This window comes from Clupea harengus, chromosome 17 (genome assembly GCF_900700415.2).
Source record: "Clupea harengus chromosome 17, Ch_v2.0.2, whole genome shotgun sequence".
Classification (NCBI taxonomy): domain Eukaryota; kingdom Metazoa; phylum Chordata; class Actinopteri; order Clupeiformes; family Clupeidae; genus Clupea; species Clupea harengus.
Genome location: NC_045168.1, coordinates 11,640,385 through 11,654,934, shown reverse-complemented (window position 1 = coordinate 11,654,934; position 14,550 = coordinate 11,640,385). Strand labels below are relative to the sequence as shown.

The 14,550-nt window shown below is 44.1% G+C and overlaps 2 protein-coding genes across 2 annotated transcripts; both read right to left on the bottom strand.

The window, feature by feature from the left end:
- Nucleotides 1-1,261: 1,261 nt before the first annotated feature.
- On the bottom strand, nt 1,262-5,889 carry LOC105889322 (carboxypeptidase B). Its single transcript, XM_031584270.2, has 11 exons — nt 5,733-5,889; nt 5,522-5,597; nt 4,844-4,968; nt 4,573-4,675; nt 4,164-4,265; nt 3,850-3,954; nt 3,643-3,753; nt 3,143-3,233; nt 2,553-2,755; nt 1,856-1,940; nt 1,262-1,618 (listed from the first exon to the last, which is right to left on the bottom strand). The coding sequence occupies exons 1-11, from the start codon at nt 5,795-5,797 to the stop codon at nt 1,434-1,436; spliced, it is 1,251 nt and encodes a 416-aa protein (XP_031440130.1). The 5' UTR covers nt 5,798-5,889; the 3' UTR covers nt 1,262-1,433.
- Nucleotides 5,890-6,134: 245 nt separating this feature from the next.
- On the bottom strand, nt 6,135-14,060 carry agtr1b (angiotensin II receptor, type 1b). Its single transcript, XM_031584272.1, has 2 exons — nt 13,865-14,060; nt 6,135-9,626 (listed from the first exon to the last, which is right to left on the bottom strand). Exon 2 carries the CDS (start codon nt 9,486-9,488, stop codon nt 8,406-8,408), a length of 1,083 nt encoding a protein of 360 aa, XP_031440132.1. The 5' UTR covers nt 9,489-9,626; nt 13,865-14,060; the 3' UTR covers nt 6,135-8,405.
- Between the last annotated feature and the right edge of the window lie 490 nt (nt 14,061-14,550).

The window sequence follows — 14,550 nt, the reverse complement described above, 5'->3', positions numbered from 1 at the left end:
GTGTCACGTTTAACGCTGCTGTTCAACATTAATAGCAACTGAATTACACTTGTGTGTAATCTGTAGTGGTAAATAACATAAACGTCAATAACGTGAGTGATTGATAAAGGATATATGTTACACATCACAAACACAGATAATCAATGGTTTTTTTGTGTGAAAGTTATTTAATTGGTTAGCTTAAATAACAGTATCTTACATGAGCTAACTACATATCGTAACGGTGTTAGTTATCGGATGGCGTGTGTTATCGGCAAACTTTCACGTTGTCACGTTAATCCATTAGTAAATTGAAGAATTTACATCCGGTAGGCCGATCGTCTAGGATCTACGCTTCGTCTACCCACAGATACTACTAACAACAATACCACTCTCTTTGTCCGAAAACATTATCTATCCTTGTATTTATGTTAATTCCTCAGAACGCATCGTCTGTAAGTATAAGACGTAAATACTTTTAGTAGATTATAATTTGTAAAGTTTTAGTAATTTCTGTTATTTATCTGATTAGTATAGATAAGAAAGTATCATCGTACATCACTTATCCTGCTGCCATGAAATGTGATAAGATACTTCATGAAACGAGACTGAAGACCTCAAGAGACTTTATTCTACTTTTATTCTAGACGAGATGACTAATGACTAGGATCTAATTCTGCCGCAAACAGGATCGTGGATAAAAACAGGTTTTTATTTGTCTGCAGTATACTTATTATTCTGAAGTATACTTAGAGGTTCCCCCTCAGCTATGGGTGTAGGTTTTGTACGAGATTTAATTGAATTCAATTTGTTTGCATTTGTTGTATAAGAAAATAATAGAAAAGTTTAGCGGGCTATAGTGTCTCTGAATCACTCAGCATATTCACTTTAACTATTAAGTTGTATGCAATATTTATTATGTTTATTTAGATTCATTAAATCTGATGTTTTCCCTGGAACATTCATTATCCAGGTCAATGTCAAGTGTCAAAGTGCTTTATTTGTCATATTTGTTATTTAACATTCATTCTTGGTCGCATTGACAGCAACTATTATCATTGCAATATCCACATATCTGCTAAATATCTCCAACAGCCTCGGCTAACGGCCATCCAATGGAAATATCTGAGAGAGAATATGAGGACATTAACGATGGGGAAGAGAATTCCAATGGGATGTTCATATCAAATATTTAATTCCAACGGTGTGTGCCCTGCAGATATAGTGTTGAGACGAATTTAGGCCCATTTTAGCAGACCCTTGAAATTGAGAAAAACAACGATTTCTTCATTATTTCTGGCAAGTCTTTATTTCATCTTAGTATCCCTATTGATGTTTACATATACAGGAAAGATGACATATGGATGAACAAGGACTGATGGTTGTGTTCCTAATCTAAGATTAACTGGAGACACTCTTCAATGGCCAAGGCTTCCTATGATCCAACCTGTTTATTACAGGGTCTTCTGCACGTAGGTAGCGATGTACTTCACGGCCAACATGGTCTCCTCACAGGTGGGCTTGATCTGGGACTCGGGGAGCAGGAAACCATAGCGACCAGTGTCACGCAGCTCGAAGGTGTAGGAGTATTTCACACCCAGGTCATAGGCCCAGTCATCAGAGCCTCCAGCAGCAGGGTCTGAAAGTAGAGAGATCAATCAGAGTGGCTTTCAATCAGCAGTGTGACACAAAATAATTAAAATAATCAATAACAACCTGTTATATCTACAGGATTGCACATACACTGAACGGAGAGCTAGAGGACCGTGATGAGCAACTCTCTGAATTTGACCAAAAGTGTATTGCATTAGAACCGTTGACTGCGCCTTTAACTGATACTAAACTGAAATTCATCTTCCTAACTTTAGGAACTCACAGATGGTGGTTGCCCCAGGTCCGGGGGTGTACTGGGTGCCATACAAGCTGGTCAGGGCACTAGTGGCAGCTTCAGCAAGGTGCATCTGAAGAGGAGAGAACAGCAAGGTTAAACATGAGACGCAAAAGCACAGAGATGAGCAGGTACAGGTGGACGTGTGATATTACAGATTCCCACTGTACATTACAGAAAGGGCGACTAATAGGCTGCTGCCTGAGCAGAAGTTAGCAAAGAAGAATTTAGATTTAGAAGATTTTAGGCTCCAGTTGGCATTGAGGGACATACTGTATTCAGTATACATTCTGTAAAAGCAGTTTGGGCTCCTCCCAGAAAGGTGCTATAGAAATAAAATGTATTATTATTATTATTATTATTATTATTAATAATGAGAATTACTACTCATGCCATTATTATTCATTATTATTATTATTATTAATGATAATAATAATAATAATAAATGAATGGGGAGTATTTGTGCGTGGTTTAGCATTTTGAGGGGTAGCCAGTGTTGTGTGTCACATTAGTAGTACTACTCATGCCAGGTGCCAGGTAAAGGAGGTGCAACAGTCTTTGGTCAAGCTGATCAAAGATATTAGCATGTGTCTCTTCAGTGTCAGTTGTTCAGTGTCAGTTGAAAATGTGCTGAATGGTTATAGTATAGTATAGCTGTTGTGCCCCTGGGATATTGTGATCGTACCAGCTCAGCGTGATCTGCAGCCAGCTGGTAGGAGTAAGAGTAGGGGAAGAGGAGCAGCTGGGAGTAGGAGTGAACGGTGATGTAAGCCTTGATGATGGACTTGTTCTTGCGGATGAAGTCAGCCACATTCTTGACCTCGATTTCAGACTCGGGCTTGGAGCCACAGTAGATGTCACTGCAGGGGTTGCTAGAGGTTCCCAGGGCTGTGGACACAGAGAAGAGGCAGAGTAGTTAGAGGCTCCCAGGGCCACAGAGAAGAGACAGAGTAGTTAGAGGCTGTAAGGGCTGTGGACACAGAGAAGAGGCAGAGTAGTGAGATGAGTGGACAATGAGTTCATTTTACATATGGAGGTAATAGGGATCTGAAGAGTTCTATAGAAGCATGGAAAGATCATAGTATGTTTAGAGTCAAACTCTTTGTTTTGTGTGAATATTAATGAAAATAGCACCTCCTGTTGAACACCTTGGGAAGTAGAAATGTAATGATCCTAGTTTTATTTCATTTTGTGTGACATAATAAGTAGTTATGAGGAATTGATGTTCGCTTCTTTGTAACTGTTCCTTTTTCAATGAACAGATCCAATACTTACTGCACCAGCCAGCATTGAAGTTCCTGTTGGGGTCAGCACCGCGGCAGCTAGTACCGGACTTGCTAGAGCGGGTCTTCCTCCACATCCTGTTCTGTATGTCCAAAAGTCAAGGGAAGTTTCAGTGTTTCATTATGAGGATGATCACAGAGGTCTGTGGCTTTGCATTAAAGCAGCAATAAGGAGTTCTGTTCCAAAATTAGCAAGCTAACCACCTAAAAGGCATGCAAAAACCTTGCAAACAGCACACACAGCCTAGTTGACACCACTGGTAGAAGCTTGCCAACACACTAACTGGTGTGTTTTAGCAGTATAGCTGGCAATGTCATGTTGTGAAAGCTTTTCTTAGTGAAAAGTGCATATTCTGGATAGCTAGTGGGAAAGACACACAATTCATTTGAGGATGGTACCAAAACTAGTTGTCTATAAAACCATACCTCAAAAAGTGTCTTATTGTTACATACTGTTACTTTAAGAAAAACATTCAAACACAGATTACATACGCTTTTCCAGGTGTAATCATAGCCGTCAATGTTGAAGACAGGCAGGACGTAAACATCCATCTGGTTCAGCAGGCTGGTCATCTGAGAGTCGCTTCCATAGGTGGTCACAGCCTGCGAATAGGGACACGAGAGGTCAGTTTTCAAAATGCAGATAATCTGGGGAGCATCAGTGAAATGTTGTTATTATCTGCAACTGTTGAGTTGTACCTCGTTGACGAACCACTGGCAGAAAGCAGTAGAGATCCACTCTCTGGCATGGATACCACAGTCCAGGAAGATGGCGGGCTTGGGGGAGCCAGTCTTCTTGCCAATCTGTAAAAGAGAAAAGCAAAACGTATGCTTTTTAGGGTGCTCTGGGTTAAAAAAAAATCAAATCTCGAATGCCCTCATGTTCTCACATTCACAACATATTAGCACCCTGTATGAAAACAACATTGGACAGTGAGTGAAGACTAAGCACCATCTGCACTGGTGTGAAAGGGTGAAGAGAAACTCTCGGGGGGGGGACTGTGTCTCTGTACCTGCAGCACGTTCATGGGACGGCCCTCATAGGTTTTTCCGATCACCTGTCTGCTGATCAGATCAGAGTTGGCAGCGGAGACGGAGGACATCCAGGCCTGGATCTGTGGAGAAACGCACAGGAGGAGAGATTCAGGAGGAGGAGAGATTCAGGAGGAGGAGAGGTTAGTCATCTGGCAGAGGGAGAGTGTGATGGGAGGATGAAGCAAATCAATGGGGGTGAAGAGCAAGATAGGTGGTGAGGTCTGAAGTGCCTATAAAGGATAAAAATGGCACAAAAGACAAATGCACAACTAAGGAGACCCTCACCTTGTCCCAAATGCATAACTAAGGAGACCCTCACCTTGTCCCAAATGCATAACTAAGGAGGCCCTCACCTAGTCCCAAATGCATAACTAAGGAGACCCTCACCTTGTCCCAGCTGTTGTACTTGGTGTAGCTGTGAGACCTGGGAGTGACCGTACGGCTCTCCACCTGAGCCTCAATCTGAGCCTGGAGATCCTCAATCAAAATCCTGCAGGGAAACAAGAGTTACTCTGTACAAACTGTACTACGCTGTGAAGTTTACTGTTCATGTATGCCATTTGTACTGCAATCAGGTGTAGTCGAATACAAATTAAATGTATCTATTAGTGTGCAGATAAGGATAATTTAACTCTAATGACATGTTGAGAGGCCTTACTCGTGCTCCATGTCACTCTGATTAAGGATGGTATAGACCATGGAGGTGTGGGAAGCGGGAATGTGGATGTCCACATCGATGTCAATGGTCACCTGCTCAGCACTCTCAGGGCTCCAGAAATCAACCTGCAGAGGGCGCCAGACACAAACTCTTAAAAAACAAACCTTGCCTTGACACATGCTTCACTCCCACACTCACACAGATACACACTTGCTGACTCACAGAGAAACACACTGTAAATCGCACAGACACACACATACTGAATTACACAGATGTCACTTATAGCACACAATCCTGAACCAAATCTCTGGCAAACATGAACAAACACAAACACAACACACATATCTACACTCAAGCCACACAAGGAGGCATATTCAGCCATAATCCATAACCACAGAAACACACAAACACAAACATTTGCAGAAATAGATGCTAACCAGTCATTTCCTGAGAAGGCTATGACTGCCATCTCTGTGTTGGCTCTATCTTCCTTGCATGTAAGAGATAAATGTTTCCTAAATTAGAAGGCCTACTTGCTGTGTGTACACTACTTGCTGTGTTCACATGAGTACGATACTTGCTATGTGTCATGTGTGTGTCATGTGTCCTTGGTCATGTGTCTTGAGTGCGCTAGCTGACCTGAAACACCCTCAGCTCCTACAGACGTTTGGGCTTTACCTCCATGCTGAGGGCCAGATCCTTGATGAGGGTCACATGTTCATCAGTGGTGGGTTTCAGACGGAAGACTTTCTCCCTGAAGCCCAGAGGGGAAAAGAGAGAGGGATCACACTCTGACTACATCTGAAATCAACTCTTATCATAAGAACACGTAGAGCGCTCTGTTGCCTGCAGCGCTGTTGACCACTGAAAGAAATGTAATCTTTTTTACCCCTCAAAGCTGGTCAGCTCGGCCAGAGCGACAGCCACCAATCCCAAGAGCAGAAGGACCTTCATGTTGCCTGTGTGACTAGATTGTCACTTTCCGCTACTCTTTATAATCCGGGTGTAGTGTTGGCTGTCCAATCCAGAAGAGGCCAGAGGAGAACTGAAGCACGTGATGTGTCTGTGTATGATCTGAAGTACCAAACCAAACTTGATTATTTTAGACGCTTCTGGAGGGTGGGGCTGAGCCTTTTAAATTAGAGAGCTTCAATGATTAACTTCTGATCATGGGTATCTCAGCACGTTCCTCTAAAAATGAAGCCTTGACTCAAGGTCACAGGATTTGACATGTTGGTTTACCACAGCTAATTGCACAAGGCAGGAACATTACAGAGACACATATGAGAGGTTTTTCTTTTAATCCTTTATTCATATACCTGCATTTTATACATATTTCCATATGAACTGTACACATACAAAAACACACAGACACATATAAAACATTTTTTACAAACATTGCAGACAGAACTGGCAACTTTTTTTTCATGAGTGTAATCAACAATGGTCTCATTCACAAGAGCACGATCATGATAATAGTTCTGTCAGCACAGCAGATATGGACACAACCAGCAGATGTTTCTTCTGGAGATTTTTTTTCTGTAATCTGATTCTTTCTGTTCTTTTCTATTCTGTTTCTTCTGTTTCTTTTCTGTAAATATTTCACCCATACTTGTCACAGTGAACAAACAGTGGACACAGAACATAACCACAGTCAACACCATATCAGACCTGAAGCGTATGAAACACGCCAACATGGAGGCAACTGTACAATGACCTGCCTATATATGAAACATTTTCTCTTCACTGCGGCGAAGGGTTCTGAAACTTACTTAGTGGATTATGCGAAATAACCAAACAACAAATGTCTAAATATTTAAAACATCAACCAAAGGAATATCAAGACTCCAGCTGGGTCTTACATAAGTATTGTGAATCTGACACATATCAGGTGCCATATGCAATATGATACAGATGACAATAATGAAAAATACTTGACAGTTTTTCTCAGTTGCTTCGGCACATTTCTCAGATCAGAATTAAAATGTTCAAAGCTGCTAGTTCAACCTCCACATCATCTACTTCAGTTGTGCACATCACAACAACATGAATGCAAAAAAGGGTGTGTACAATCGTCTGCTGTTTAGTCTTACCCCTCATACATCTAGGTATCTAGTCATCACAGGCAAATCAGTTAAACCAGTTATCATTATGTGTCAACCATCATCATCATCAGTTTCACGGACATGGTATTTTTGGAATGTTTTGCTAAATTACTTGTCATTCAAACCTTGATTACATGTGATTAATGAGGATTGATTCAGTTTGTTCAAAGGCAAAACATGAGTGTAAAATCTCATAGGCCACCAAGCCAGAGAGGATGTGCCAGGTCAGTGTGAGGGACAATCCAGTGACAATGTGACACTATATCAGACAAGAATGTGTTCAGTCACATCCTCACCATTGGGCTTTACAGAAGACAACCTCTTCCACAAGGATCTCATTCATGAGAATGGGAGGGGTTTCATGACATGCACCCTGCCAAATCACATACTGTGTGTGGTAATTTGGGTCATTGTAAACTTTCTCCATAAAAATAGCCTTGGGGAATGTTTTGATGGACTCAAAAGAATGCTGATTATTATTCATTGTCATATTTATATTATTCATATATTAACATACTGATCAATCTATTTGACTCTGTACTTTATGCAATGGCAAAGGTCTTTTCTGAATGAAGGTGAAATGTCTATGATCATTGTGACTGGATCAAATTACTTAGAATTTATGTGGCATTTACTCTCTGTCCCATTTTTCTCAACCCTTAAATGACTGACTGAAAGAAATACAGTAAAAAGCAAATTTGGAGATAAAGAATACACTTCCAGGATATCATTTTATATTGAGAACATGACTAAGTATTTGGGTCTTGGGTACCAAAGCGACTGAGAAAAACTGCAACAGACCATAGAGTCACTCCTATACGTGAATGCAAAATATATTTGAAAATGTTTGAGAACACAATGTTTTAAATGGTCTAGCTAGGAGCAATTCACATCACTCATGTCACATCTCACTGATAATAAACCAGGTCTTAGTTTCATGCTGTAGTGGTGAGGAGTATCTTGGGTCTGAATATTTGAACTATTACTATAGATTATTATATTTACTATTTCTCTGATGTGTTGTGCTTTGGGGGCCAGCTCATGTGGTTGGGGGGCCTCCTATAGGGGTGTTGATGATGTGCTATAAAATGCAGAACTTCAGTTCAGTCCATAATACATTTTGAGGGTGTTTTGACAGATGAATAATTAGATGCAGAGATGAGAGACTTTATAAAGATCAAATTACTTCAGTGTGAAAACGGCCCTGTCTGAAATGTGTCTATAATGTGCCTTCATGACAGTAGAAAAGTGTGCATTTCAAGTAATTTTACCCACATAGAATGTAGACCCTAAACATGGGAGAAGTTTGTCAGTTTTTACCATGGAGATTTCATGGCTTAGTGCTAGAGACAGGGTTTCTAAACCTCATAAAACATATTTGGCCTGCAGCAGACACAACATCAGTGGGGATATCTAAGTGAGTGTCACTGTCAGTGTGTTTTTTTTTGTGTCAGGACTCATTTCTCATTTGACGTCTGGCGCGCGGAGGCTTTCTTGCTGGAGTTGAGGCGGAGGGCCTCGGAGGCGCGGTACGAGAGCGCGCTCATCTTGGAGCTCAGAATGGCATGGCCGGCCCTGGAGTCGGGCGCGCAGCGCAGCAGCCGCAGCAGATTCCTCCGGAAGTTGTTCCCCACGAAGCCGTAGAGCAGCGGGTTGATGCAGCTGTTGAAAAAGGAAATGCATATGGTGAAGGGCATGGCCGTGTCGATGATGTCCAGCACGCGGCAGTTCTCCACCACGCCCAGCATGGCCAGCATGTCCATGAAGTGGAACACCTGATGCGGCACCCAGCAGACGAAGAAGGCCAGCACGGCCGCCGCCAGCATGTGCAGCACCTCGTCGTCGCGCGAGCGCGTGCTGCGCTGGATGCGGCTGCGCGCACCGAGCAGCGCCCGTCCAATCAGGCAGTAGCAGGTGATGATGACCACGAAGGGCACCAGGAATCCCAGCACGCTTTTCAGCATGTTGAGCGACACCAGCAGGCCGATGTGCTCCGAGCGGTGCCAGATGCCGCACACGGTGTCGTTGGAGTTCTCGATCTGGAAGACGCCGCGCGTGTACGCCGTGGGCACGCTCAGCACGAAGGCGAAGATCCAGATGAGCACGCAGGTGAGGCGGGCGTAGAGCAGCGTGCGGCGGCGGCGCGAGCGCATCGGGTGCACGATGGCCAGGTAGCGGTCGATGCTAAGCGCGGTGAGGAAGAAGATGCTGGTGTAGAGGTTGAAGATCACCAGGCCGGCGCTGGCCTTGCACAGGAAGCTGCCGAAGGGCCAGTGGTAGCCCGTGGCGGTGAAGGTGGCCCACATGGGTAACGTGAGGACGAACGTCAGGTCAGACACGGCCAGGTTGAGCACAAAGACGTTGGCAACTGTCTTCAGTTTCATGTAGCAGTAGATGATGGCCACCACCATGCTGTTGCCCACGATGCCGAGGACGAAGTTGCAGCCGTAGACAACGGGGATCAGGGTAAAGATGATGGTGTGTCTGCCAGAGGTGTTGCAGTGCAGAAGGACGCTAGTTCCCGATGTCAGATTTTCCATTTTCTTTTTTCTTCCTCCACCTTCTTCTCGTATTTTTTAAATGCCGTTCGCTGTAACCTTAAACCGGGCGCCGAGCTCCACGCAGGGGGTTCGTTTGTGGCAACCAATACCGGCCTCAGGCTGAGGCCTCAGCTTCTCCTATAAAAGAGAACAACAAAAAAGTCACAGACAGTCAAGGAGAGGAGTGATCATTACCAAAGGCACGGGCCATAAATGCTAACCCGAAGGAACGGGCCTTAAAGTGTCTGTGCAGCACCGTCTCATTAAAGGCTGCACGTTAAACCCACGGCAACTGTTTAAGTTATTTCTGTAAAACTAGAGGCCATCAAAAACAGATGTTCAATGTTATTCAATAGTCGCAATGCCCTATGAAAGGTTGTTATGGAGGACGGTGTCTCTATCCCACCTCACCCTTCATACGTTCTGAGCGGCCTTGTTGAAGATTAGCAACAGTAAAAATGTATGGTGTTTATCAAAGGGGGCTGTCTGTCTGGACAAACTGTCAGTGGCCGGAAGGGGAGCATTGACTTCTAGTGTTATGACCCTTGCTAATGAAGACTGCATGCCAACTAGCGTGCCTGAGTCACTAAGCTATTAAGAAAACAGGGAGAGAGCAAGTAAGAGAAAGAGTATGTCTGCGTGCTTGTGAGTGTGTGTGTGTGTGTGTGTGTGTGTGTGTGTGTGTGTGTGTGAGAGAGAGAGAGGAGTCACGTTCCGCGCTGACTGCGCTCCGTTGGACGCAGCGTGAGAATTCCTAATCAGCGCGCACCTAAATACACAGGACAGTAGGGGTCCAGGGCAGTGGAAACTTTCCCTGTGAGAAAATCAAAACCTGTGCGCTCTGGAAAAGAGCCTGCAGGTCTTTTTCTAACATGCATTACTAAGGACATAAAGTGAAGGGGAGATATATAGTTTAATGCCTCTGCTTCCTTATGTCTCTCTTTATTATTTTTTAAATAGGCCTGGAATTAGAGTACATGTCATTAGTTTTACCTCATGTCAACTAAAACGCACACACATGCACCCAAAGGCTAAACCTACGTGATGAATCTGATCTGTTTGACTTCAAAGAATCATTGGTTATTAGGCACATAAAACCCAGGCATCTCATCTCCGACCTTTTACACGGAACTCCCCATCACTCTTTGCATGTTGTGTTCAGACCACAAGATGGCGACCTCTTCAAAAAAGATCTCCTTACCTCTGTTACATGTTTGATATTACCTCTTGTGATATAAATGAATTTGTATGCAAAGCAATCGTGTTGACCCTGCATCTTTCGAAGGACACATTCATCTCAACCAAAAGATCTCATTACCTGCCATCAGAGCATGCTCCGCTTGGCATTTATGAGAGACTTTTATGATTACCGCCGTACTGCCCTGCCCTCGTTTAACAAAGCCATTTTATCTGTCTGTCAAGCATCACCCATTTTCTCTCGGCTATGTGTTTGATGTAGGGGAGGTTAAAAAGCGACTTCCTCTGTTAAAGCATCAGCAGCATCAGTTGCAGATGTAAAAATTATTGGGAAGCAAGAAGCCGTTTGCGGTGCCAAGGGCAACAGAATAATGAAATATCACTGCGAGTTTCTCCCTGCAGCAGTGGCAGCACACAGATGTCACGGCTTTAGATTTAAATGTGTTTTCTTTTGTTAATGACTCTAACAGTGGGTGGCTGTAAATTAGACCACATGGGGGGACACAAGCTCAGAAATGACCACAATTTTCTCTCTCCCCCGTGCAAAGCTGAATGTGTCCTTCTCCTTATGAATCTGGGTAGGAAACTCAGCCCCACTGTTTAGTATCATTTGCCAGAATACACATACATACAGTAAAAATAATAAGGTTGTTTGGACATGGTTTAATTACATTTGCACATTTCTACTCCCTGTACATCTTTTCCTTACATTTCAGATTGGCTTGAGAAGTCCATAAAATAGATACTGTTAAAAGACAGGGATTTTCTGTTTTCAGTCAGTATATTTAGCATGTGTGTGAACTGCTGTCTACTTTTTATTGAATATTTAGTGATTCACCCTATGCCCTCACCTCGCTAAATCCAAGACAAACACACAGATGATAGATAGATAGATAGATAGATAGATGACAATGAAAGAGAGAGAAAGAGCAAAAGAGACTAACAGAGAGAGAGAGTGTGTGTAAGAGAAAGATGGAGAGAAAGGGTGTGTGAGAGAGAAAATGTGTGAGTAAGAGAGAGAGAGAGAGAGAGAGAGAGAGAGAGAGAGAGAGAGAGAGACAGGAGACGGCGAGTGATTTAGTGCTGCGGGTGACCATGTGAAGTGAAGTGACGTGCGCAACTGGACACCACATCACGGAACAGTGGTCATAAAGCCCCGGTGACCACAGACAGGAAGTCAAACAAATCACCGTGCATATGAATGCCCCGCCACCCACACTTAACCAGGGGGGGAGAGTGCCCAGAAGCCCAGTGAAATTATCCATCCGCATGATGAAACGGAGATATGGCTCAGACAACATTTGGGCCGCGTTCCATCTCTCTGCTGGATGGATCAATGTATCACTCGCATGATTGTAAGATTTATGTTAACATTTAAAAAAAAAAAAAAACACAATCGTATACATCCTCTGAGAAAAGATCACGAACGCTGACTCAAAGCGTTTCAACTAAAGTTGCCACCGAAGCAGCACTTAGTGTCTCAGGGTGCTGTCGTCTCGAGGATGGGAGCCAGCGATGTGCCTCTCTTCCCATCAACAGAACTATCTGTGTGTGACCCATAAAGCTGTGGCGTTCACATGAGCTCCACCATCTGGCGAGTGCGGAGTCAGGCCACTAAAACCCTAAAACCTGGCACCCCGAGTTAATGATTCATTTCATCCCGCTCTCCTGGGGTCGTGGCGCAGCTCTGCCACGGCCAGGCTGGAATTGTACATCATCAGCATCTCTGTGTGGATCATAAAACCCATAATCCCTCTTTTTCCCAGTCGCTGCGTTTGCCCTCTGCTATAGGATACGGCACAAAGGAGGACTTACTGTTGGATGCACCGACAACGTGGTCTTAGCATAGATGAGAAGGCAACCCCGATGACATGTTGCAACTAGAAAAATTACCAGGATGATGAAAAGACAAATCCTCTAATCTTCTACACTGTAACTACTATAAACTATTTATCATGGGGGATTTGCTGTGAGGACACGATAAGCATGTATGTCTTCTACCCAGTAAATCCGTGGAATCTTTCTTTTGACTCTCCACGCTGATTTATTGAGGAAAACCTTTTACTTTCGCTGATGACCGACTTTTTTTTTATAACATGTCAGTATATGTGTCCACAGCCACAAGAGGAGAATATTTTCCACAACTGGTGTTCCTTATTAGATAACAGCAATTGGAATTTCTCAAGGCAAATGGTACACCCCTCATTAATTTGTTTTGACCCTTGAGCAACAGTTCACAAAGTTATGGCTTCCATATGTCCTGGAGGCTAAGACCAATCCAGTCCCATTACCAATACGGAAAGTGTCAGGTCATTGAACAGCATAGAGATCAACAAATAGGGTCTCTGAAGGAAACACACTGAGTGAAAGGAATGTGAAACAGCCGGTACTCTAAACAAGTTCATCAGGGAGGAGGCAGCCTGTGACCAGTCTCTGTCAGCAGTCTCCTCTTGTCACTCCCTCTCTCTCTCTCTCTCTCTCTCTCTCTCTCTCTCTCTCACACAAACACACATGCACACACTGTCTCTCTCTGTCACTCTCTCTTTCTCTCTCTGTCTTAGACAAACAGTCTCTCTCTCTCTTTCTTTCCCTCTCCCTCTCTCTTTCCCTTCAGTGGGGTCCCTCTCATGCGTGCAAACTGGTTCTGTTGGGGGGTGGGGGGTGGAGGGTGGGGGACCCGCCATAGAGTGGATGCTGATCAGGAAGTGAGCCCCAGACCCGGCGGGGGCTCCGTGGTTCTGCATGCCTGCCCTTGCACCTTCGCCTGCGTCTCTGGTGGCACAGACCCGCTTTACACAAACACAGAGCCTGTTTTGACAAGAGCCACGCTCCCACTGACCGTGCCCAACTATTCCATGAGCGCACACAAAACAAACACACGTTGGCGTTGTTTCCCCCGCGGACATTTATCAAATGCAACAGTTGCTCGGCAAATCTAATTAGCAGACCCCACTTTACACTGCAAAAGTCTAAACAAACTTTCACCACTTGTTACTATTTGATTAGCATGTTTGTCAGAAACGGTGATACAGTAGATAAATATTAGCCTGAGTGTGATTACAAATGAGAAATCATTGAGACCGAACAACGCATTGAAAAAGTCATAGACAGATACAGAGGCTGGTGGTGAGCTCTGTGTCGTAAAGCTGCCTGTGGTTAGATTAAGGGAGAGCACTTACCTGTGTGGCTGTGAGGCGGTGAGGTCTGGCTAGTTTGAAGAAGGAGGGAGAGAGGACGCTCAAGACCTCCTCAGTGCGTCAGTGATGAATGCTGCTGATACTGGGAGTCCACAGAAGCTGTGTGATGAGCAGTCGTGCTCACACACACACACACACACACACACACACACACACACACACACACACACACACACACACACACACACACACTCTTTCACACACACACACACACACACACACACACACACACACACACACACACACACACACACACACACACACACACACACACACACACACACACACAAAAACACACACACAAAAACACACACACACACACACACACACACTGTGTTGTCAGTATAAACATACACACAGGAACTCACAAACACAAACCAGAGAGCACCCTTCACCCACCACCCCCACCCCTAACCCATGTTTAAACATCATCTTCATGTTCAGATACCCCCCTCCTCCGTTTACAGCCCTCCCACATCACTCTCTCCCTCTCTCTCTCTCTCTCTCTCGCTCTCTCTCACTCTCTACTCCCTCATTCTCGCTCTCTCCTGTGTGTCCAGCTCCAGAGGTCTCTTCCTCTTCCTCTTCCTCTCCCCCTGTACTGTAAATTGAGGAAAGTGGCACAGCTTTGATTTGTCTGCTTCCCTATTGGCTTTATTAATAGATGT